The 26850-nt window shown below is 42.4% G+C and overlaps 1 protein-coding gene and 1 pseudogene across 1 annotated transcript in view; one reads left to right on the plus strand and one right to left on the minus strand.

Moving 5' to 3' along the window:
- Positions 1–26850, minus strand: part of ALDH1L2 (aldehyde dehydrogenase 1 family member L2) — a 63609-nt gene that overhangs the window by 33109 nt on the left and 3650 nt on the right. Inside the window, exons 2-9 of the mRNA XM_004446782.5 lie at positions 15652–15796; positions 13076–13310; positions 10756–10921; positions 8082–8183; positions 7822–7911; positions 3064–3198; positions 1868–1993; positions 1191–1282 (exon numbers count right to left, since the gene is read on the minus strand). Of these exons, the coding sequence (XP_004446839.2) occupies positions 1191–1282; positions 1868–1993; positions 3064–3198; positions 7822–7911; positions 8082–8183; positions 10756–10921; positions 13076–13310; positions 15652–15796 (1091 nt within the window). The remainder of the gene's footprint in view (positions 1–1190; positions 1283–1867; positions 1994–3063; positions 3199–7821; positions 7912–8081; positions 8184–10755; positions 10922–13075; positions 13311–15651; positions 15797–26850) is intronic.
- LOC139440208 (M-phase phosphoprotein 6 pseudogene) lies at positions 26032–26535 on the plus strand (annotated as a pseudogene).

Consider the following 26850-nt stretch of genomic DNA (forward strand, 5'->3'; position numbering starts at 1 on the left):
TGGTAATTTAAAATAATATCAGATGATTAAGTCAGACACTCAGGAAATGCATATTTCCTGCAGGAGTCTCTTGCCTAGCCAAAAAAATAAAAGTATTAATAGTACAGTATTGAAATCTTTCATGGAGCAAATTAGAAGTTTCTGGTAACTCATGAATCACAGTTGAGAAGTTTGTCATTTGAGGAACCAAAACTCTTGACTTTTACAAATACTATTTGTTCTTGAGAGGATTGCTTTTGGTTACTGGAATAACCTCCACAAGTGCAGGGGCTTTGCCTTGCCATGACTATACCCCAGTGCCTAAAATTGTTCTTTTATGTAGTAGGTGTTTAACACATTTTCTTAAATAAATGAGTGAATAGATGAGTAAAGAGAGTATTCATTAAGAACAGTTGTTTTTTCAAGGTAAAGGGTTATGTCAAGAGGAGGAAGACTCTTTACCCTGTTTAAGCAGGGCACACCTCCAGCTTGGTGCGCTCTCCCCTTAGCTTCTGCTCTCTGCATCTACCATCAAGCGACCTTGCAGCCTCTGGTTAGTTCCCAACTGACTCATTATCCCAGGTACTCAAAGAAAACCCACTCCTGCAAGTCTCTGCTCTATTCTGATCCTGGTACACTTTTTCTTGTCACAGAAGGGTTTTCATTTTGTTTTGTTTTTTTCCCTTGGTACTCTATGCCTTTCACCTTGCTGTAATCATCTTTATAGAAATTCTGATTATAAGGTGGATGATCCTTCTCTTCCAAGTAGCCTGCAACCTTCATTCTAGCTCTAGCTTACTGGGTAATTTGGGGCAGCAGCAAAAAGATTTTGAGGGAAGGGTAATCAATGCTACATAGCCTCCTGGATCAGACAAAGCAGGAAGTTCCTTATTAACATTCTCACCCATCTCACTTCAGAGCTTCCCAGTTCTGATGTCGCATTGCAGGGGGCGGGAAATTAGCCAAGAAGTGAGAGGAAAAATTAACAACAAAAACTGGAGGGTTGATTTTCTGGATATACAAAAAAACAACTGTGGTCAGCAACAAAGGAGCAAATGCAGGTGTATGAATGTGTGAGAAAAAAAGATGAAGGAAAGAAAGATGTATCGGGTATGATAGAGTGGGGGAATCCAGAACAAAGGATGTGGGTTTGATTTGCAAAGTCAAAGGAGCCCATGAAGAGAGGTGCGTCAATAGGGAGGTAGCTTTACCTGACAACATCCATGGAGCTTGCCCCAGACTTAAAGAAGTCTGTTGAGTCTTCAATAACAGGGACGTTGCTTAAAATCCCAGCCCAGATGACCTACAAAAAAGGAGGACTTGTACAAGGGGAGGGGGGCATCATGTAGAGCACTGTGGTACGGACAGGGTAGCCTTCACCAAGCCTACCACCTCTTCCTCTTGGATACCCAGCTCAACTGCATTTCTCAGCATCCCTTCAAGTTGGGTGCAGGTGTGTGACTGTCCTGTAGCCAATGATGTCAAGTGGAAGTGATCTGTACCATCCCAGACGTGGCCCATGGAAAACCTCCTCCCCACAGTTCTCTGTGCTCTCTTCCCTTCTGGCTGCATGGAATGGAGATGGACCCCAGGGTGACCTTGAAGATAGCAGAGCCTGGGCCCCTGAGTGACTTCATCCCCAACCCCTATGCCAACCTGGAACTGCCTGGGATTCTTAATGAGAATGTGAAATAAATTTATACTGTGTTTGAGCCATTTAGACTTGGGGGTGAGGTTCCTACAGCTGCTAATACAAACACTAAAAATGAGGAACTGAAGGTCTATCACCAATCCTTTGAGGACCCATGGTACCAGTTACAAACATGCTGCAGCGTTCCAGGGCAAGAGAAAGATGAAGGCGCCATCAGTAAGGACATGACATGTTCACCTTGATGGTGTCTGCCACCTTCATCTCTTCAGGTGTAAGTTCTACCACTGACGTCTCACCCACTGAAAAGTACTGAGAGGCAGGAATCATTTTCCCATCTTCAAACTGCAGGTTTCTCACCATCAGCTACAAAGAAGCAACAAAGCAAGCAGATAATTTGGGTGTTAGGGCAGTTTAAAAGTGAGGCTGGTGGGAAAGGGAGTCATATAGTAAATTCATATAAGGGCCAGTTTATCTGGAAAATACAGAAATATGGGCTAAAAGCATGCACCATTACATGTAAAAGGGCTGAAATGTCGTTTTAATAACAGTAGCAGAAGGAGAAAGTTAAATTCAGGGTAGATGTTTCTTAAAATGGATAACAAGTGTCTGAAAATTTGACAGCTGGGTATATGTGTTTGGGCCAAAACCTACTACATTGTGATAAAAACAGCATGGCTTCTCCTGAGCACTTCCTCTCTGCTATGCATGGTGCTAAGTATGTATGTGCTGAAGAGTCTTACTTAATTTCACAAATCCTGATGGGGTTTTTTACCAATGAGGAAGTGAGGCCTGAGGAGATTAAGTAAGTTGCCCAATGCCACACAGCTAGTAAGTGACAGAGCTGGGTTTAGAACCCAGAACGAGCTGGACTCCAAAGCCTGTCTCTTAGTACCTGAACTATCCTGCAACTACCCGAAATGGAAGCTCTAGATCCCCATTTGCACTGTCCATTGGGAAGCCATCACAGGTGGTGGAGGGGGCGCCATCTGCAGGGCGCCACCCGGGGTCTCCTTTCCTTCACCCAGACTCTGGCAGGGGGAAGGCAGTAGACACAATTTCTTTCTCTCTTTCACAAAAGGTGAAACTGAGACTCAGAGGAGAGAAGCATTCTGCCCAAGATTGGGGTCAGGAAGTGGTAGGGCAGTTACTGATTACTCATTTAGGGATTGTGGTGACTACATTCCGAGCTCTTTCTACTGGACTGCGAAGGAGACTGTGCAGGCCCCTTGGGCCCAGGCCGAGGAGCTGGACCTGGTCCTCTTTAGGGCCACTACCAGCTCATCCCCAGAGGGAAATGGGGGCCCAGATATCCTGCTCCTCCTCCCACTGATTGGAAGCCAGACTATCTTGTGAAAGCTAATCCCTTAGCAGCTTGGGTAAGAAAAAAACACCAAAGCAGTTATTTTAGAAGTGACCACATAGAACACACTTACAGCTTTTCCATCGTTACCAAAAAGAACAAGTCCATTTTTGGTAACAAGACCAGGCTTCTTGGCACCTTTCATTTCCAGTGGTTCTCCAGGAGGCACAGAGCTATTCAGCAATGAGGAGCCATAGAAGGTAACCATCTAATAAAGAGACAAACCCAGACACGAGGTCAGGAAGAGGAGGTGGCTCGTAGAGGTGTGTGCAAGCACTGTTCCCTGCAAAACCGCTGAAAGTACTGTCATCCGTAATAAAATCAGATACCACAAAGTGTGAGAGACTGTATTGGGCATCTGAAGAAATGACACAAAGCCAGAAATTATCTGTGAATGTGTGAATGAATAGTTTAAAAAAATGTCCCACATCCAAGGGCCATGAGTATATATTTGCTATGCATTCACATGGCTACAAAGGAATGGGATAAAAAGCTCTCACAGATTTTATAGCCTAAGGTAGAGGCTAGGGGAGGGAGAAAATGTACTAGAGGAGGGGGAGGTAAGAGGAGATGCACAGTAGCAAAAACTATTCCAATGCAGTGTGATAAGTGATGGGGAAGTCCAGGAGGTTCTGTGGGTCAGTGCAAGGAAACAGGACCAGATCCAGATTGTAACTAGGGTAGCTTGGTCCTGGGAAACAGATGTGGCTCAATCTACTGGGCTCCCATTTACCACATGGGAGGCCCTGGGTACATGTCCTGGGGCCTCCTGGTGAAGGCAAGCTGGCCGGCGCCCGTAGAGAGCTGGTGCAGCAAGATGATGCAACAAAGGGAGACAAGCAGACACAGAAGAATATGCAGGGCGGGGACTTTGCCCAGTGGTTAGGGCGTCCGCCTACCACACGGGAGGTCTGCGGTTCAAACCCCAGGCCTCCTTGACCCGTGTGGAGCTGGCCCATGTGCAGTGCTGATGCGCGCAAGGAGTCCCCTGCCACGCAGGGGTGTCCCCTGCGTAGGGGAGCCCCACGTGCAAGGAGTGTGCCCTGTAAGGAGAGCTGCCCAGCGCAAAAGAAAGTGTAGCCTGCCCAGAAATGGCGCCGCACACACGGAGAGCTGACACAAGATGACGCAACAAAAAGAAACACAGATTCCCATGCCGCTGACAACTACAGAAGCGGACAAAGAAGACGCAGCAAATAGACACAGGGAACAGATAACCAGAGTTGGGGGGGAAGGGGAGAGAAATAAATAAATCTTCAAAAAAAAAAAAAAAGAACATGCAGCAAATGGACACAGAACAGACAGTAAGGAAACAGCAAGGAGGGGGGGATAAATAAATAAAAATAATTTTTTTTTTTAAAAAAGGAGATTCTAACTGGGTTTATTATTATGATACTATGACTATTAACTATCATCTATGGAACTCTAAAAGAACTAACATTTATTGAATACTTATCCTGTGCCAGGGACTAAGTACTTAAATGAATTAATAGGCATTAACTCATTTAATAGTCACAATAACCTATAACTTATAAAAGAGACACCATTATTAGCCCCATTTTACAGGAAGGAAACCAAGTCACCCAATGGTTAAGTAACTTGCCCAAGGCTTCACTGTTCGTAGTGGCTTGCTGAACTTCTTCCCTTGGCCTTCACTGATCCCACATACATTTATTGGCACTTACATGCCCTAGAATCATGCTTGAGTGCTGAATTATCAAGACGATAATATGAAAACCTTGCCCCTAGGGGGTCAGAGGGCAGTGGGGGTACAGATAAATGAAGACACTCTTCAATGTAAAATATACAATATGCCATGTCAGGGGTAAACAGGCGTTGTTGGAAGAGAGAAGAGGGGCATCCAACCTGCCAGCTGGGGGTGTGAGGAGGTCAGGCAACTTCCCACAAGAGGGGAGCCCAGAGTCCCTGCCTCACCTCTCCCCACACCCCTTCTCAGCTCTGAGGCTCTGGCTTCACCGAACTCTTTTGAGATGCCTCAACAGGCCATCACTCTCCCACCTCTGGGCCTTCTGATGCATGTCGCCTCCTGCACCTCATTGTCCTGGCTGACTCTTCTCAAAATGCCAGCACAGCAGCCAGCTTTTCCAGGAAGACTTTCCTGACAAACCTAAGTTTGGACTTCAGTGATAACATTTATCTTACTGCATTATGAATGTTTATGCCCTTCTCTACTTTTTCCAGAAAACAACAGGCGCCTCAGAGAACAGGCTGTGCCTAGAGAGTAGGGTGTTTCCAGCCACAGATCTTTTTTTTCTTAATGGCTAAATTGCATGTTTTGGTATTATTAAGCAGTTTCTTCTTTTGCTGCAAGGATGTTTTGATTTGTTGTATGAAAATAGCACCAGCAAATGCAGTATATTGCAAAATTAAGATAATATTGTTCCTCATCTGACACTGCATAACTAACAAAAATTTACCTCCACTCTCAGTTATTTGCAATGAAAATAATAAGTATTTTGACCTAAGTCCAGGGATGAATGTTAGCATTTGTTACAATATTATGTAAGGCTTAAGATAGCAATGATTCCCTGAACTACATAATTTCTAGAAGTAGTTTTCACCTGAGATAATTCCATGAATCATGAATATAATACCTAAATCCTAGTCTAAATCACAGGGTGTAGCAGTTTGATACGGTTATGAATTCCAAAAATAGATACTGGATTATGTTTGTAATCTGGTCTGTACCTGGGCATGATTAAGTTATAATTAGGGCTTTGATTGGGCCATGTCATTAGGGCATTGAGTCTCCACCCCTTGGTAGGTGGGGACTCACAGATAAAAGGCATGGCAAAGAACAGAGTTGGGGGTTTTTGATATTGGAGTTTTGATGTTGGAGTTTGATGCTAAAGCCTTAAATGGAGCCCTGGGAGGTAAGCTGACAGAGGAAAAAGAAGCAAGCCCCAGGAAGAGAGGACCTGGGCCAGGAGAAGAACACAGAGGAATAGAGGCGGCTCCTTAGACACGGCAGAAACCCCAGGGAAAGAGACAGAGCCATTCACCTGATACTCTACAGCTGACCTTGTGGAGAAAACAGAAATGCTGAGGCCAGAGAAACCCAGGAAGTCTGAACCCTTGCAGGTGTTGGCAGCCATCTTGCTCCAACACATGAAAATAGACTTTGGTGAAGGAAGTAACTTATGCTTTATGGCCTGGTATCTATAAGCTCCTACCCCAAATAAATACCCTTTATAAAAACCAACCATGGAAGCGGACTTGGCCCAGTGGTTAGGGTATCCGCCTACCACATGGGAGGTCCATGGTTCAAACCCTGGGCCTCCTTGACCTGTGTGGAGCTGGCCCACGTGCAGTGCTGATGCTCACAAGGAGTGCCCTGCCACGCAAGGGTGTCCCTGCATAGGGAAGCCCCACGTGCAAGGAGTGCGCCCGGTAAGGAGAGCCACCCAGTGCAAAAGAAAGTGCAGCCTGCCCAGGAATGGCACCACACACATGTAGAGCTGACACAACAAGATGACACAACAAAAAGAAACACAGATTCCCGGTGCCGCTGATAAAGATAGAAGCGGTCACAGAAGAACACACAGCGAATGGACACAGAGAGCAGACAACTGAGGTGGGGGAAAGGGGAGAGAAATAAATAAATAAATCTTTAAAAAAACAAAAGAAAACAAAAAACCAACCAATTTCTGGTATTTTGCATCAGCACCCCTTTGGCTAACGAATAACCAGGGTAATGTGAAAAAGATGCATATTGTGTTTATCTGCTATCATTAGGAAGTTATGGGGTATTTTCTTTCAACAGCATACTTGGAAAGATAGTCTGCTTTTCTGTTGTTATTGCTAAAAATTGCCACCATAAATCTCTATCTACCAGTAATTTAAAATATTGCTGGATTAAGTTGCTTCAGCCTAGTTAATTTGGGGGTTCCATTTTCACTCCTCAATAAATTTTATGCATTCCTTATATTCTTCACTCCTCAGATCATCAATTCTGAAGGCTAACTCGGTATTATCTTGATCAGTCAACCATCTTGACAACAAGATTTGTTGACAAGTTCCGGATTTTCTGCAAGAGCTTCACTAATTTCTATTACTTCTCCTGAGAAGAGAATCAAGCTCACTAGCAGCTTTCATGCTTCCCAAAGCACCAAACTCATCTTTGTCCCATCCTCGTCAAAACAACAGTAAACATCTCCCAAATTTCCTGTGCAAAATTGCTGATTCCCACAGTTCCAGTCCCATTTTCTGTTGTTATCCATTCATGTTTGTCTGTAAATTTCCGCACCAAGAGCAGAGCCAGGCGAGTGCGCAGCGTCCAGAGGGCGCCCACCCCAGCCCCCGCCCCCATCCTTCAGCCCCCTGCCCCCAGGCTCCAGCCTCCAGCCCCCTGCCCCCAGGCTCCAGCCTCCAGTCTCTAGCCCCCTGCCCCCAGGCTCCAGCCCCCACCTCCAGGCTCCAGGCTCCAACCTCCATCCTTCAGCCCCCTGCCCCCAGGGTCCAGGCTCCAGCCCCTACCCCCAGCCCCCATCCTCCAGCCCCCTGCCCCCAGGCTCCAGCCTCCAGTCCCTTGCCCCCAGGCTCCAGTCCCCCCCTCTCCCCCCGCCCCACCCCAGGCTCCAGGCTCCAGCCCCGCGCCCCCCCAGGCTCCAGGGCCATGGAGGTCCCAGTGTGGCAGGAGGCGGCGACTCCTGAGTCTTGCGAGACCCCGCCACAGCTCTTTTAACCCATCATTTAAACCTACAATCACAGACCCTCCTCATCACCAAGCGAAGGACCAGGAGTGCCTAGACTTCTTTGTAATACCTCTTATAAAGTTAATTGGGGAAAAGTAAAAAGGTCTGGAACATACCTGCCCATTTATCTCTGCCCAAGCTCCAGGGACTTTATCATGGCCTCGGATCCAATTATGTAAGACTTCAGCAGTCTGATCCCAAGAAACCTAGGAAAGCACAGAGCACGGGCTCAATCTCCTTATGTTGTGAGTTTATTTTCTCTCCCTTAGTGGCTGGCTCTGAGATCTACCCTTTGGAGAGGAAACGGTACATTGGGAGCTATTTCAAGCTAGGAGGCCATGAACTTTAGATGTGCTGTTGAATTGGATATAAATACCTCAGCATTCTCCTTCTTCTGGATGCCTTCATATGTTGCCCCTTCTTCTGACTGGGGAATACGAGGAGCTTTTCCATCGGCTATGAGCTGGACAGCCTCTACCTAAATAAAAACGTCACCTTGTTACTGCCCAGTAAGCAATAATGCCATGGTCTGTTTAACTGAAGTTTCTGCTTAACAGAACAAAAAACACGTAAATCTCAGAGAGTCTGTGATAATAACTACCCCATTTCTTCAGGTTCAGCTCTGTGCCAGGCAGTGTAGGAGTTACTTTATATAACATATCCCTCGTAAACAACAAGCCAACACTAGGAGGTGGACCTTATCATTTCTGCTTTATAGATGAGGAAACTGAGGTTAGAAAGGTTAAGCATCTAGTTCAAGATCAAAGAGACAGTTTGTGTCAGAGACAAGATTTGAACTCAGGTCTATCTACCTCTAAGAACAAGTCTGTATTCTTAAAAAGTGATTCCCTGTTTCTGTTTGGGGTGCTAAGTTTTGGTAATGTTTAGTGGTGATGATAACAAAGGTGAATGTAATTAACACAGAGGTATTATATATCTAAATGCGTTTAAAAGGGGATATTTTAGGTGGAATATAAGTTGCAAGGACAAAAAAAAAAACACCAAAAACAGCCATAGACCTATACAACATAAACAGTGGACCCTAATATAAACTACAGGTTATAGTTAATAGCACAGTAATAATAATGTCCTCCATCAATTGTAACAAAGGTAGCACTCTAATGCAAAGTGTTAAAAATGGGGCTGGATATATGGGAACTCTGTATTCTCCGCATAATCTTTCTGTAAACCTACAGGTTCTCTAATAAAAAAAAAAAATAAGAGTTGAATCTTTGGGCTGTCCATGTGGCAGCTGGGCCCTGAGCCTCAGCAGAGTTTGCAACACCTACTCTCCAGTTCATTGGACTCACCCAAGTCAAGGAGCTAAGGATGGACAACCACGACACCAAGAACCGAGAGAGTCTACAACTGCAAGCAAGAGACTCCTATCCATCAGCCACATGGGATCGAAGGCCCCTCTCATTTAGAGTTGGAGTGAACATCACCATCCCAGAATCCTTGGGATTGGGGAATAAAAATATGGACTAGAGTGGACTTACTGGTATTCTACTACAGACTTACTGTGATTCTAGCAATGGAAGAAATTTTATCAACTGGAGTTGCTGAAGGCAAGGAGAGGGAAAAAGAGGGGTAATATGGGCACATTTTCAGCACTTGGAGTTGTCCTGAATGACATTGCAAAGACAGATACAGGACATTATAAATCCTGCCATAACCTACAGAATGGAGTGGGAGAGAGTATAATCTACAATGTAAACTATAACCCATGCTGTGTGGTAATGCTCCAAAATGTGTTCATCAATTGCAAATGAATATACCATACTAATGAAAGAAGTTGTTAATGTGGGAAAAGTGGGAGGTGTGGGGAGTGGGGCATATGGGAATCCCCTGTATTTTTTTTCTGTAACATTTTCTGTAATATATGTATCTTTTTAAAATAAATAATATATTAAAAAATAAAAAAATAAAAGTGACTCTCTTGTTTAAACAAGATGATTTCATGGAAATTTCAGGAATATAATTGTAAAATAAATTATGGGTTATTTTTGCTCATCAAGATGATTCTGGAAAATTATATATTATTGTTTTTAATTAATTCAACTTTCTTTCTAGCTCAGGACATCTGAAATTTAAAAAGTTAAAATCTATCCATGAGTGTGTGTGCCTCTGGCATATGTCCTGAATAGTATCAGGCAGGAGACCGAGACTTGAGAAATGCCACCGAACATACAGAATAGTTTGATTGTAATTACCATTTTTGAGCACCTACTATCTGCCAGATGCTTTACATAAAATATTTCACTTGATTTTCACAATAACTCTACAAGTTAGGAGGCATTATCCATATATTATAGATGAGGAAACTGAAGCTAAAAAGAAGGCTGATGGACTTTCCTGCTGTCATACAGCAAGGGAAGAATGAGGGCTTAAACTCAAATCTTTCTGATACTAAAGATGATGCAAATAAAGCTCTGCCCTCCTCTCTCCTGAATCAATGTCTGCTGTTCAATATAAGCTTGCTGTTCATCCCTGTGCTGCCCTTTACACCACACTGAATGCTGAAAAAAAATTAAATGATGATGAACCTACCTGCAGAAACTTTCAATATTTTAAAAGGCTAAGATTTTTACGTTGTGTGTGCATGCCTTGGGCCTTTCACCCAAAGTACATCTGAATAAGTAAAGAAACACCAAATTTCACCCTGTTCCATAGGCTGATTTCAAATACTTTTAATGGCAGTCAAAATTACATAGAGTTAGAACAAAATTTCTTAAAATTCTGTACACTTCTTTATGATTAGTCAGTGTAAACAGGGTTGGACATTTAAGTATTTGGCAAAGTAAATGGAGAAGTTCAGCTACCACTTAACCTGTTTGATTGCTGTTCTCAGAGGAACTACAAACCAACCTCATAGACATGAAATTAAGAAAAGTTCAGATTTCCTTCTATGTCATCTTACTGGTAAATATAAAATTTTGTTTTTCAGCTTTATATTTTTAGTGAAAATTCATGTGGGAAAATTCACAATAAAATTTTTCCAAAACTTCAAAACTTTGATAAATTTTCCTTGACGGTATAAATATACTGACCATGGCCTTGATTCCTTCAGGAAAAAGAAATCGGTTATAAAGTGCATCCACTGTATCATTGGGTTGGACATCGCATGACCTCTGAAGGAGGATGGGTCCTGTGTCTAAACCATCATCGGCCCAAAAAATAGAAAACCCAGCTTTCTTATCTCCCATAATTAGAGTCCTGTGAAAAGAAAAATCCCCATTTTAAAATGTTGGTTAATGGCATCATAAAGAGATGAGTTGGTGATATTAAAATACATGGGAGCTACAAAGGAAAAGTAGATAGCAAATGAAGCTATTGTAAGAAATGAGCAGGAGGGCTGGGAGGTAAAGAGAGGGTGTCAGAACTCATAAGAAAGCAATACTTAACAGTACTGCTCTATTACACATTCTCATATCTACAGTCTTCCTTGTTAGCATATGGTAATGACAATGAACTCAAATGGCATTAGAGTCTATCATTATTATCCCTCCTGGCTCCCAGGTGTCAGCCTTCTACTGCAGGCTCAGGTAACTTTGCCTATCTGGGTCCAATTCCTACATTATACTTAACCCTGTACTTGGCAGAATATGATAATGGGAGATAAAACAGAGGATACTCAGTGCAATGTATGGAGAACTGATTATCAATTTATAATTCAGGTGTATGCTTCCCTTAGGATTAGATTAGCTCTAGATTGTCTATATAAACTATAGTAAAAGATAGTTGATTAATTCAACTATTGGTATTTTGTATTCTATAAAGCCTAGCCTAAGAGCAAATGCTGGCCGTACAGGGGAATATAATATACAACAATACGTTGGGCAAATACATAGAAATGCACAATAGGGAGCCACTAAAGAGAGAGTGTATGAAGTGGTGGGTCAGCCATGCCCAACATCTAAGTCATTTTTACTTCTCTGAGTTACTAGTCAGGCAAGACATACATACTTACATACCAATCAACCAACCAACCAAACCTTCCATTCAGAACTATCAAGGAATTAATTGGCATGAAGCTTTCTAAATATTCACATACTTTGATCCAGTGATTCCACTTGTGAGACAGTGTGAAATGGGAAGAAATAAAAATTTAAGTGCAAGGATATCCATTACAAGAGCAAAAAAGAAATCAATTCAGGTAATAAAACTTTAAATACAATGAAATGTTTTCCATCACATTTCAACCATGTGTAGACTTTCTGCCTATTCAATAATCTGACACTGAGGATATCAGGAAGAGATGCAGGTAAAGGAAAGAAAGTAAAGAAGGTGGGAAGGCCCACTGTAACCCATGGTAGCAGCCAGGAAACCAACAATGTAACTACAGTATTGAACACCTAGAGTGTACCGGTGTCTAAAGTTCTTGATGCTGGGGAATACAGCAATGACAATATTAAAGGAAGTGCCTTGTGTCAAAGAGCTTAAAGTCAAATGGGGGAAAAGAGTCAATGATGAAGATCAATTTAGGTAACTCAGCATTTCCCAAGCTGAAATGTACTTGAGATGTTTGGTGCAAAAAAAAAAAAAAGATCTGTGGTCAAATAAGCTTGGGAAACACTGCGTACTCAGACCACTTCCTGGAGATTCCCAATGCTCACATTTAAGGCATGTAGTAAAGGCCCTGAGAAGTCCTGCAGTAAAGAACCCCAGCATAAACTAAACTTGTCTGACACAGAACCTGTGTTTGCTCTCTTCCTATTTACAACCAATGGAACAAATACTCCATGGACTATTCTTGGGAAATGCTGTTCTGGGTGATGCAGTACCTCTAGGTCTCAGGGGGCTTCATAGTTCATGCTATAGTAGCAATCAGAACCTCACAATTATTCAAGCATACCCAGCTTCTTGATCAGCTAGGTAAAAAAATGGAAAGAATATGGGCAATGGAAATATAACCATCTTTCTCTGGTATTAAAAAATCTTACCAGGGAAGTGAATTTGGCTTAACTGATACAGTGTCTGCCTACCACATAGGAGGTCCAGGGTTCAAATCCAGGGCCTCCTGACCCATGTGGTGAGCTGGTCCACGTGCAGTGCTAATGTGCGCAAGGAATGCCGTGCTCTGTAGGGGTGCCCCCCTGTGTAGGGATGCCCCATGCTCAAGGAGTGCACCCTGTAAGGAGAGCCGCCCTGCTATAAAAAACAGTGCAGCCTGCCCAGGAGTGGCACCACACACACGGAGAGCTGACGCAGCAAAATGATGCCACAAAAAGAGACACACATTCCTGGTGCCGCTGACTGCAAGTGGACAAAGAAGAACACACAGCAAATGGACACAGAAAGCAGACAACGGGGGGTGGGGGCGGGAGAAGGGAGATAAATGAAAAAAAATCTTAAAAAAAAAGATCTTACCAGTTGATTGCAGAGGCTCCTCTGTGCCTGGGAAGGATGGATGGGTGGTAAATGATGGAGCCATGCTTTGGGCCATCAATTACATCCATGGGGATGAACTGGGTGCAGAAGGGAAGCACGTTCAGCTCGGCACCCACAGATGTGTAGGCTTCTGCCACCTCCTTTATGGTCTTGCCCTTGGTTCTCCATCTAGGGAACTTGAACACAGGGGTCCCATCTTTCTCCGCAGCTAAAGCTGAGCATGAAAGAAGGTTAAAAAAAAAATGTTAGCCATAATTTTATATTGCTATGGTTCCATATATTATAATTTTACAGTTTTATGAAACATTTACAAATAAAACATTTGGTAGAACTTGAGACCAGTTCAATAATGTTCACAAAAATGTAAAGGTTCATAAAATATTAAACTGTAAACAATCCAAATGTTCCATGACAAAAAAATGGATAAACGGTGATAAAAAGAAAAGTGGTAAAAATGGGACAATATTGTGCGAAGTTATAGTGGGAAAGAATGCGTGGAAGAGACTTAGAAGCCTTTATTTTAAAAATGTTCTCCATGGAGACAGGCTAGAGAGGTCCTGGTGTCTGTCCTAGATTGGTTCTTGGTTGTCCCAGGCCAACAGGAACTGCTTTGATTACTGATTGCTTACCAGGAGCCCAGAGCAGTGCTAAACTGTTATGTACGTGATCTCATTTAATCCTCAGGGCAGCCATGTGAGATAGCTGCAGGATTATCCATTATGAAGATGGGGAACCTGAGGTGTATTGAATTTAACTAACTTGCCCAAGGTCACACAGCTAGTAATGGGCGGAGTCAGAACTAAGCAGGTATTTTCCTGCTTCCAGAACATATGCTGTACCACTTCCCAAGTTACTCCACAAGTCGGGCTGGTGTTTTGTCTGTGTCTAAGTTATCCCAGGAGCCCAAATGGAAAGGCCCTGGGACCAGGCACTAGGAAAGAGTTCATTTCCCAGGATCCTCTCTGAAAGGAGGTCTAAAAGCTGCATGCTTGCCATTCCTCTGAAGTCCACCTACATACAGATTCCTCATAGCAGAGACTGCTGTCTCCCCTTTTCCCTTTAGCAATGGATCCTTCTGCTTTAGCTGAAAACATAGCCTCCCAGATACAATCTGTATCTCTTGGCCTCTCCTGAAAAATAGATTTGGCCTGTGACTAATTTCTGGGCATCGGGATGTGAGTGGGAGTGATATGTGCAACTTCCAAATTATGCCCGGAAGGGCTCGTCCTCTACTTTTCCCCTCTTTCCCATCCTCCTTTTTGGAATGCAGACTTGATTGCACAGGCTCAAGCAATTATCTCGGACCATGAGGTGGAACTCTAGTGTTCATAACAGCAAAACAACAAACAAAAGAAACCTGCGTCATGGTGAATGTAGACCTGACACATCAGCTTTGCGTGGCCAACTCTGACTTGAGAAATGAACTTCTGTATTATTTAAACTAATATTATTTGGGATCTCTGATTCAACCATAAAACCGACACCCCAACTACCTGTCCTCCCAAACATTCCCCAGCTCCCAAACCTGTGTGGAATAGGTAATGATAGGATAAGCAGTCCCACTCTGTCTTTGGGGGATGAATTCATGAGGCAGTTTCCCTTGGAATTCCCCAAGTTGAGAGAAACTTTTTTTTGAAACAAGGATAATTTCTAGCTCAAATGATTAAATTCATACCCACATGTGCTCTTGGCCTAATTTTTTTTTTAGCTTGATTCTTAAAAAATAACATTAAAATATGATCACTTTCAAAGTAGGTAACAAAAATTAAGATAAACCCCACAGCTGCTGCTTCTGAGAAAAAAAAAAGTATAAGTTTCGAATTACCACAGATTGCTGTTTCCAACCAATGTGTTGCACCATACCAGTGATTTATGAAGTTATAAGTTTTAAGTCAAGATTTCTAGTCACTCCTTCTTATTCTCTGCCTATATTTTTGAGGATTGTTTTATCTCCGTGTTTTACACCCATCTCTCTAAGTAACTATGGCTTACAAAAGGGGATCACACCACAGGCTTGCTTTGGGGATAGCTGTCTTCTCACCCACCTCAGCAGTCAAGCAGCCACAGCCATAGTCTGTTGTGGGATAAATTCATTCTTTATGATCCCACATCAAATTTCTGTCATTGAATAGAAATGTCGTTGGCACCTCTGCATTGTACATAATTTTCAATGTGCCATAGCACCTGTGGAAAGTTCCAGGTGTGATTCAGAAAAAAGGACAAGCCTGGATATTCCCCTGATGGACCTAGTGATTACATCGAGAATAGTGGGAAAACTCCCAGGACAACAGGGGCTTATGCCTTTGACTTGGTCCCAGGCAGAAGGCGGGCTGGGGAGTCCACACCCGCTAGGTAAATAGACACGGCCCAAGAAGGCCTTCCATAGGTGGAGTGGAGGAGGAATTCAAAGGGAGGTGTGCAGCTGGACTTTGGGGTTTGTAGCAAAGAAGCAGAAGAACAGAAGCATTGACTGGGCTCTGAGCTGGGGCTCTGAGGCTGAACAAATAAAAGGCCAGTGCAGGTTCCTTGACCCAGTCTAGTCAAGACACACTCACCCAGTGGGTCTGCTTTTCCATCCTTGTCTGGTACTGTGAACACTCCCACTACCCGGTGGCCCTCTTTCTGGAGATTTCGGTAGACTTCCTGCCCGAAGAGGCTCTGACCAATAAGTGCCAACTTAAGCTGGTTTTTGAAATAAACCTGCGGAACAATTCAATAATGACAGATGTTAGCCTGGATAGAAGACATGTAGATAATAAACAATTTTACATCTCACAGGATGACTTGAAGACTGTGAAAGGCTCAAAGACCTATGAAATAGAATTTTTATTGACATTCACCAAGCCCAGACTATATAATGTACAGACGATAAGTAAAAATAATTTCACACCTAAGTATGGTTCAAACCTGGTGCCACCACTTATTAGTTGTGTGACCTTAAGCAAGTAAATTAACTACTATTTGCCTTGTTTTTCACATCTGTAAAATGGGAATAATACCAGTACTTACCTCACATAATTTTGAGAGAAGTGAGCTAATATGTAATAGGCTTAGGGCAGTGCCTGACACAGAGTAAGTACCATTTAAGCATAAGTATTAATACTTTTTTAGGCATTTGCTGTATATACTATAAACTCTCCTATATATTTTCTGATATTTCCAAAATTTCAAAATCCTTAATAAGTAGCCCAAACTCATTTGGCCTCAAGACATGGTTGGATCTATTTATAGTCCTTATTGTCCTTTTTGTAAGTTTGGCACAAACTCATTGGGCTTCAAACCTGACCTGAATTTAACAATACTGGCTATAATTTTTATGTATATTTACAAAGATTGTATTAATATGCATATGTTTTACTGAAGACAAATCAATGTGCTTGTTTACTGGTTTTATCCCAGACCCTGCTGAGAATTTTATATAATGCACTATATAACATTTTTTTAAAAAGATTTATTTTTTATTTATTTCTCTTCCCTTACCCGTCCCACCCCCCTGTTGTCTGTTCTCTGTGTCCATTTGCTATGGGTTCCTCCTTGTCCTCTTGTATTCTTGTCAGCAGCACCTGGAATCTGTGTCTCATTTTGTTGTATTATCTTGCTGCATCAGCTCTCCGTGTGTGTGCAGTGCCACTTCTGGGTAGGCTGCACATTTTTTTGCACTGGGTGGGTCTCCGTTTGGGGCACACTCCTTGCACGTGGGGCTCCCCTATGCGGGAGACACCCCTGCGTGGCACGGCACTCCTTGCACGCATCAGCACTGCACATGGACCAGCTCATCACACGGGTCAGGAGGCCCTGGATTTGAACCTTGGACCTCCCATGTGGTAGGTGGACACCCTATTTGTTGGGCCAAATCTGCTTCCCTATATAACATTTTTACTTTCTAAAATGTGAGTAATTCTGAACCCCAAAACTCATCTGGCCCCAAAGGTTTCAGATAACGGATTAAGGCCTGCACATCATTTCATTTTATTTAAATCTTAAACAGCTATTCAGTTTTGTTATTCCCCAATTGGCACCATTTTATGGATGAAGAAACCAAAGCTTAGAAAGGTCAAATAACATCTACAACTTCACACTGCTAGAATGCAGGGCAATGCTGGGATCTGAACTCAGGTCAGTCTGACTACAAAGTCCAAGTATACACTTAAAAATGAAATAATTAAAATGAGCTACTACCACCCACCTCTTCCACCTCCTTTTTAGAAGATTAATACTGATGCATGAAAATACAGAGATTATCAAAGAATAGAAACACCACATAGATAGTGTAGCACTAAAGAGGTATGGTTTGAAACTACACGTACCACGGGAAAACATGGTTAAATTTAATCCATTTCTGGGGGTGTAAACCCATTGTAAGTAGGACGTTTTGATGAGGTTACTTCAGTTAAGTTGTGGCGCAGCCCAATCTGGATGGATCTTAATCTCATTGTTGGAGTCCAATAATAAGAACGAAATTTAGACACAGAGCAATAAAGCCAGATGGATCAGCCAGAATCCGAAATTCAACGGAACCTGGACATGAAGAGAGAGACCAGGACAGGCCACCATTTGCACTGCCATGTGACAGAGGAGCAAAGGACCAAGGATCACCAGCAGGTAACCCCAGAACACCAGTCTTTGGGAAGAAAGGATCACTTTGATGACACCTTGGTTTGGACTTTCTTTCAGCCTTAAATCCATGAACAAATAAATTCCCATTGTTTAACCTGACAATGGTATTTGCTTGAGCAGTCAATGAACTAAAACAAGGAGCTAAAGTTTTTAAAGGATGCCTTTAAGCAGTTACAGTTTCTGAGGGTTTTTCTGTTTGTTTTCAATTATACCAATTCTCCCAGATTAGAGCCTTTTCACAATGTTTAGGGCAATATGTTGAAATGACACTGTTGAGACATGATGAAAGCCATCAGAGGAACCAGGAGAGAGGTAAGGTTGTGGGTAGAGAGATGGTGATTGAAGGCCACTTCCTCATCTGCTTCCCTTTTGGGCAATGGACCAAGCCCAGTTCCCCAGAACTCTCTCCACCCTTCACTCCTCCATGTTAGAACATGGCTTCACAGGATTTGTATTTAGAAAATTGTTTTTCTTTTTTTTCCCTTCAATCTGAATGGGGTTCTCCAATATTCTGGAAAGTAATTCTAAATTAATTAATAACACCTCATTGTGAAAACATGATTATGAAGCATCTTAATTTTACCTTATTTCCCAATTTATTATAGATAACATCCCCTTCTGGGCAGGAACTTAAAAGGGTATTAGTTCACATCTTCCCTGTAATTGAACTGATAATTAAACAATTAAGATTTCGGTTTTAAAATTCTTTTCCAGGGCCAGCCAAAGTTTATATCCCAACAGAGCCTAATTATGCTTCAATGTCTAACAAATACTTGCAAGCAAACAGATTTTTAAAAAACCAGCAACAGCAGCATAATTTGCCTATGGATAATGAACAGTATTTAATTTCCTCTCATCAAAAACTCAACCAGTCCTGTAAATATTCTTTCTTCAAATCCTGTAATCAATGCTGTTGCTTGAAATAGAACTCACAAGTTGGCCATCTTACAGATTTTGGCTTTACCGCAGACCATTAGCAATGCCAGATATTTTAAGACATCTAAACCACTACTTTCAAAACACACAAGAGCCAAGAGGCCAAGCTGACTCAAATCTGATGTATTGCTCAGCTGTCACGTGGTTATTTGGAGTTCAAGTCCTCATTAAGTACTCCCCCAGAAAGGCAGCTTTGAAAGAAATAAGTTGGTTTGGAAAACTTCATTGTATTTGGAAAAACTTTATTCACTGAAACACTTTCTGAGCTTTATTCTCAAACTGAAGCTGCCACAGTGAGTTTCTAACCCTCATAAATTTTCAGATTTTATGATTATAAGTGTGTTTATAGTTAGTTAGCAGAATTCCAGAAACTGCACTGGCATATTTTACCTTCGTCTTATTTCTTCATGTGTGCTATCAGTACTCACTGCCGTGTTATCAGAGCCAGCTGGGAAGCTTTGTTTAAAATGTGGATTCCTGGGTCCCATCCCAAATCTGCTGAATCAGAATCTCAGGTCCAGGAAACTGCATTTTAACAAACTCCCCAATGACTCCTGGGTACACCAAAGTCAGAAGAGGATTTTTGCTCTTTGGAGAGTACATATCTGCTCACAACAAAGAAGACTCTGCCCTGGGGAGTTTGGGTCAGGATGAAGGGGAGGAAATAATAGCAAACATTTTAATGAGTCCCTAGTATGTGCCAGGCATTTCACATACATGATCTCATTTAGATTGCCCAATAATTTCCTGACGTAGTCACCTTTAACACAAATTTTTTACTGCTAGAGAAAATAAGACACAGAAAGGTTAAGATAACAGCCTGAAGTCAAATAGCTACTAAGTGGCAGGCCTGAGATTTGAACACTAGTCAGTGCTCATTGCTTTTTCATAACACCAACTATATGATCTCAAGCAGGTCTCATTTTCCTCATCAATTAAAATCAGTATAATAATAGTACCAATCCCAGAAGGTTATTATAAGAATTTAATGTGATAAAGTATGTGGCACATTGGAGCAGTGCGTAGCAATAGCATATGCTCGAGGTTAACTATACCACAGTAGTACAGGTATAATAATTTATTATTATTATACAACAAGTAATACCTAGTTAAATAAAAATGATTTGGGTGAACAAAGTCCCAAGCTGTGACTGGCACTAACCAAGACTTGCTTAACAAACTCATGTTAAGGATTTATCATGCTCTGGACACAGAGAACGGTAGAGGGTGCAAATCAGTGACCCAGCAGGAGCATTTTATTTGGCCCACAAAACATTTTTAAAAGAACTGTGTATGGGTTCAATCCCCAGTACCTCCTAAAAGAGAAAGTAAAAGGAAAAAAAAAGAACTGTATAAATATTTTAGGCAATTTCCCATGAGCAGGCTGAATTTCTTTTTTTTTTTTTAAGATTTATTTATTTCATTTTATCCCCCCCCCCCACTTGTCTGTTCTCTGTGTCTATTTGCTGTGTGTTTTTCTTTGTCCGCTTCTGCTGTTGTCAGCGGCATGGGAATCTGTGTTTCTTTTTGTTGTGTCGTCTTGTTGCATCAGCTCTCAGTGTGTGCGGCGCCATTCCTAGGCAGGCTGCACTTTCTTTCGCGCTGGGCGGCTCTCCTTACGGGGTGCACTCCTTGCACGTGGGGCTCCCCTACGCGGGGGACACCCCTGCGTGGCACGGCACTCCTTGTGCGCATCAGCACTACGCATGGGCCAGCTCCACACGGGTCAAGGAGGCCCAGGGTTTGAACCGCAGACCTCACATGTGGTAGGTGGACACCCTAACCACTGAGCCAAGTCCTCTTCCCTGAATTTCTGATGTCTCTTTAAGAATCAGGAGATGTGCCAGTCCTGGCCTACATTCTCTCACAGCACCAGTCAGCTTTGCTGAGCAGCGGCTGCCCCCTTTTATACTGGACTTTCTTTCACTCCATCCAGCCCACACCTCTCATTCGCCTTCCTTGTTTGGTCTGTGTGGGCATTTCTCTTTGAGATGCCTCCACGAAAATATAAAGAAGAAGTGGCTCCTGTCCTCAGGAGCTCACCAGTTAGTAGGAAGACACCAAAGTGAAGACATGTTGGCAACACAGTGCCAGGAGAGGGGAAGGGCACAGTGTGGGTCCGGAAGGGGGAGCCTTCCCTGGAATCTTAGAGGACTCATCCTGGGACGTGGTCAAGAGAAGGGAGGAGATTACAGGAGGCCCACGGGGAATTCCAGGCCAAGGAAGCAGCATTTACAAAGTAATAAATGCGAGAGCACAGTGTGTCCAATGCTGGGAGGGTGGGAGCGGGACAGGTAACACTCCAGAGGAGGCAATGGAGGGCCTTGCCCAGGCCAGATAAATTTGGACCTTATTCTGAAGACAATGGAGAGCTGCTGAATGATTTTAAGCAGGAGAGCGACACAGCCTAAGTCATATTGAACCGATGACTCAGGCAAGTCTGTGGAGGCGTGAATTAGCTTCTGGTGGGACTGTCTCTTGTATTTGAGAATTGAGCAGATAGAAAGTAAAAATGAAAGCCGACCTCATTATCCAACTTCAATGTAGTCACAGAATTTGGAGTAGTGTAAAAGCTCCTATTATCTATTATAGCAAACTCTGATGCTGCTAATCAGAAGCAACAAACTAGATGTTTCGTAGAGGTACATATATGCTGGAGAAACTCATTTCAACCAAGATTCCATATACCACCATAAATGGCAAACTGGTGTGACTTGATTTTCCTAATGCATAATTATAGAAAGAAGGTATTCATGAGGACTGTCTTGGAAATCTGGCCAAATTTTTTTTTCATCATAAAAAAGATAAAAGATTTTAAAAAGAGGGATGTCAACACAGGGACCTGTCAGATGAGGTCAGGAAGGGTACCACACACCTGAAGACTGGAGGGAGCTTCTGGGGTGAGGCTGGCGACAAGGGAACATTTCAAAGAAGGCTCTGAATAAAGGCCCCAGGGTGCCTGCGTGGAGAGGCAGGACTTCAGTGTGCGGCACTTACCTGTGATATTGTATTTGTATTGAATTTTAAGATTAATTTTTTTTTATTCCCTATCCCTTCCCTTGTGGCTTGCTTGTTGTCTGTTCTCTGTCCATCCACTGTGCATTCTTCTATGTATCTGTATTTATTTTTATTTTATTCCCCCCCCACCTGCTTTGTGGCTTGCTTGTTGTCTGCTCTCTGTGTCCATTTGCTGCACACTCTTCTGTGTTTTTACTTGTCTCCCTTTTTTTTGTTGTTGTGTCACCTTGCTGAGTCAGCTCTCTGCAGAGCTTGCAAGCCAGCCTTCACAAGGAGGCCCCGGAACACAAACCCAGGGCCTCCCATATGGTAGACAGGAGCTCAACTGATTGAGCCACAGCCGCTTCCCTAGATTAATTTTTAATTACACATGTAACATATACACAAAATCTCCTTGTTAACAAAAGAAAAGGAAAGATTACAGATAAGACTGAAGACCCCTTTGGCCACAACTCCCAATCCAGGTTCTCTCTTTCCCTCCACAGAGGAAACTACCACTGAGGAGTTTGGTGTGCATCCTAACCAGACTTTTCTAGGCATTAACATAACATGGAGATGTATACATATTCTTTTGTGTTTGTAAAATAATACAATGGAGTCATGCTGTGTACAATATTCCATAACTTTCCTTGTCAGTGCATATGATTCATTCTTTCAGATTACTGCACATTATTCTGTAGTGTAGCTATGCCTCAATTTATTTGGTCATTTCTCCTATTTCAGGGGCATTTTGGCTTCTAATATGTCATTATTACAAAAGCTACAGCAACAAATATCTTTGTACATGACTCCCAGTACACATGCAGAAGTGTTTTTCTCAGATACCAAGAAGTAAAATTGTAGGATCATTTTAAATCTTAAATTTTAGTGGATAGAGTCAAATTAGCTTCTAGAATATTTGAGTAATTGCTTTCTCACCCCTGCAAAACACAATAGTCAAACTCTATCATTTCTGTCAATCTGATGAATGAAAAATGCTATCTTATTCTAATTTGCATTCCCCTGATTACTAGTTAGGTTGAGAACATTTTCCCATTAATTTTCCATTTGTATTTCCTTTTCTGTGTATTGTCTGTTTAATTATTCTTTACCTAAAGGCAGGTTTAATTGTCTGTGATAATAATCTACAGACTCCTTGAAAGCAGAGACAGTTTCTTGTCAATTGTTTGATCCTTTTTGACTATGAGACCATGAAGAAGTTACTTAACCTCTTTGGGTGTCAGCGCAATGGGCATAATTACAGCACCTACCTCATTGGGATGTTATAAAAATTAAATTTAGAATAGTGCCTGGTACATAGTAAGTGCTATTATTATTATATCTTTGGGATTTAGACATAGTATACAGTACATAATAGACAAATATGGTTTGAAGTTGAATTAGGAGGTCCTTAAAACAGAATTAGACCCAGAACCATGAGACAATGAGAAAACAAGTTAGGTATCAGGTTGCTAGATCTGGGTTTAAAACAGGTACTTGGTTCCAAGGAATGGGAAAGGGTTCAGCCTCTTGAGCTGAATTGTAAGGCAATTCCAAGTCCTGGATCCAGGCTTTGAAACTAGAGCCAACAGCCAGGTTGTTCCAGATAGTGGAACAAGACAGAGCCTACATATGAGGACTAAGTAACTCCCACTATGGGGAGAAATTAAGAAGCAGTGGAAGTGGACAGAGTTATATTGCTATGAAGCAGAGAGTTGTTCTAGTAAAAAATTCCAGCCATATCACTAAGCTAAAATCTTTAAATGTATCTAAGGCCATTCTTTAAGACAAAGGATGGAAAAATTAATTCTATCAGTAAGGGTGTTATAAACTAATTTTTCTCGCAGATTTTGCAGGTTCTGAGAGCTATTTTTCATTCGCCTGTCATTTTGCTTTAATACCAAACTTAAAATCACTGATATTTTCACTTTTAAATATTAAGGCATAGTGAGGATTGTGGGATGATGACAGAGTAGGAAGTTCCAGGATTCGTTCAGTCCTTCCACCAGAACAACTCTCAAACAGGCAGGAACTGTTTGAAACAACTATTTTGAAACTTTGGAGACCAGCAGAACACTGTATAGCATCCAGAGACGAGTGAGAGGAAGAGGTTGGCAAATTACAGTAAAGACCAGTATATTGCTCTTTCTGCATGGTAGGTAGTAGTGTCTGCTCTCGTGGCAAGCCACCATGGAGGGCCAGCCCTGGGTTAGCTCGCTGGTGACAGAAAGGGACATAAAAATCCTTCCCTCAAGATAAGGGTGGGCATGGCTGGTCACGGATCATGGCTTTTGATTAATGACTTTAGATCGCCAGGGGCCTGGCTTTGGGGGTGGCCACTTTCAACCTACCCTAGACAAAGGCAGTGGTGGAGGACACTTAAAGATGCCATGCTTCCTCAGGACAGTTAGCTGAAGGGATGCATTTACTGGCAGGTCAAGAATACTCAGTGGGAAGAGGGCGTGGCTTAACAAGTTGGGCACCCACCTACAACATGGGAGGTCCCAGGTTTGGGTCCCAGTGTCTCTTAAAGAAGACAAGCAGATACTGCATTCTCCACAACAATCTAAATGCTGCACCTGCTGCAACAAGCAGATGCCTAAATGAGTAGATGCCATAAGCCAGCAGACGCTGGAGTCCATGGGGAACAGATGTTGCTCATGCCGTTGGGCACTTGCCTCCCATGTGGGAAGGTCCCAGGTTCAGTTCCTGGCGCCTCCTGGAGAAGGCAGGCAAACGATGAGCAGACAGACAAGAAAACCATCTGAGGGAGCAGGGATAAATGAAAAAATAAAGTAAATAAAAAATAATAATTGAAAAAAAAAGAAGAGCTTTGGGGAGCTGTGGAAGAAGCCCTTCCTGATCCCAACCCCAGGCACTTTGGAGCCAGCCTGTGCCCCTTTTGTGGGTCCCTGGCCCTGGTTCGGCTGGGAAAGACTGACTTGGGAAACTCCTCTCCTGTGTGTCCCTCTTCCAGGAATCTTCCCTCTAGGTGAGAGCAGCTTGAAACAATGAAAGGAGTGTAAGAAATCAAAGAAGTATAAAGTCTGAGGAAAGGTTTTCTGACTTTAAACACCCAGGAAAGGAAAGTCTGTCTCCTGGGAAATAGGGGGGCATTCAAACTCCTGTAAACAGGGGACCTCCAAAACAATTAACAAGCACAAGCGCAGGACAAGACAAAGCCCCAGAAAAGGCAGGGAGGATCCTGCACACTGCATTTGCCTTAGGCAGATCTTTCAGACCTTCAGGAGAGTCTGAAGTCCAAGAAAATTTCTGTTTTTTCACCACCTGGTTACAAAATCAAGAAACAGGCATCACAAAGAATAAATCCCAGAGTTAACATCTTAAAATATTAAAATGTATAGTATGCAAGAAAAGAGTACAAGACAAACAGGAAATGATGGCCCATTCAAAGAAAGAGGATAAAAATTCAGAAAACACTAATGAAGAAGAACAGAATGTGGACATACCAAACACAGACTTTAAAAAAAGGATCTTAAAAATGCTCAAGGAGATGAAAGAAAAAAACAGGGAAAGTACTAAGGGATATCAGGAAAACAATGACTGGGCAATATAAGAATCTTAGTAATGAGAAAGAATTTCTAAAAAGGAACCAAACAGAACTAACTGGAATGAAAAATTCATAGGAAGGTTGTAACAACAGATTGGAGCTGACTGAAGAAAGAATAAGTACACTAAAAGACTACTGAAATGAGTCAGACTGAGTAGCAGAAAGAAAAAGAATTATAGTAAGTGAAAATAGCCTAAGACATCTCTGGGACACCATCAAGCATACCAATATATGCTTTATGGGAGTCCCAGAAAGAGAAGAAAGAAAGGGGCAGAAGGAATATTCAAAGATATAATGACAGAGAACTTCCCAAACTTGGCAAAAGATGTGACAATGCTCTCTGAGAAGCCCAGAGAACACCAAACAGGATAAACATGAAGAAAAACACACCCCATCATCTATTGTTCATACTGTTGAATACAACAGAGAAGGAGAAAGTTCTGAAAACTGGAAGAGGGGAATGGATGTAGCTCAAGTGGTTGAAGGCCTGCTTCCCATGTGCAAGGTCCCGGGTTCTATCTCTGGTACCTCCTAAAAACAAAAACAAACAAACAAATGAAAAGTGGAAGAGAAAAATAACATGTAATGTATGAAGGAGTCCTAATTTAGACAGAGTGCCAATTTCTCATCAGAAACTATGGAGGCAAGAAGGCAGTGGGTTGAAATACTTAAAGTGCTGAAGGAAAACAACTGCCAACAATTATTTTATATCTGGCAAGACTTTCTTTAAAAAATGCAGGAGAGGTGATGCCACGACACAGGCAGCAGCATGCATGTGCAGTGGGGCTAAGTGTGGTGCTGGCTGGGAGGCGGCATGGTGGCTGAGCACAAGACCAAGTGGTTCAAGAATCTGCTGCACATGAAGTTCATGCAAAGGGAAGTGGGCTCAGAAACCAAGAAACAACTAGAAGGGGAAAAATTGTTTGTGAAGAGCATTGGTACTTGGATGTCAAAACTGAAAGAGAAAGAAAGTTTCATTATAGAAGAGCAGTTTTATGCTATGTGAAAACCTTCTTATGGAAGAATGTCATTCAGAGGATTTAATCCTGAGGTTGGGAAATTAATGCTTCAGATGAATGTTAAGAACAAAGCAGAAGACATTGAAGATGAAACAGTGGAACTCAATGTGGCTGATGAAGAAATAGTTAGAAGATATGAGACCTTGGTGGGAACAATTGGAAAAAAGTTTGCCAAGAAAAGAGACCATGCTAATTATGAAGAAGATGAAAATGGAAACATAAAACCAATTGAAGCAAAGAAGATGATTTTAGAGCCTCAAGATTATAATGAGGGAAGCAGATGTGGCTCAAGTGATTGAGCTCCAGCCTACCACATGGGAGGTCCCGGTTTGGTTGCCGGTGCCTCCTAAAGAAGACACATAAGACAGCAAGCTGAAGTGACCAGCTGGCATGGTGAGCTGGCACAAGAGGATGACACAACAAGAGACACAAGGAGGAAAACATAATGAAGGACACAGCAAAGCAGGGAGCAGAGATGGCTCAAGTGATTAGGTGCCTCCCTTCCACATGGGAGGTCCTGGGTTCAGTTCCTGGTTCCTTCTAAAAAAAAAAAAAAGGATGATGAGCACACAACGAATAGACACAGTGAGCACAAACAACACGGCAATGGAGAG

The sequence above is a fragment of the Dasypus novemcinctus genome, chromosome 12 (assembly GCF_030445035.2).
Source record: "Dasypus novemcinctus isolate mDasNov1 chromosome 12, mDasNov1.1.hap2, whole genome shotgun sequence".
NCBI classification, from domain to species: domain Eukaryota; kingdom Metazoa; phylum Chordata; class Mammalia; order Cingulata; family Dasypodidae; genus Dasypus; species Dasypus novemcinctus.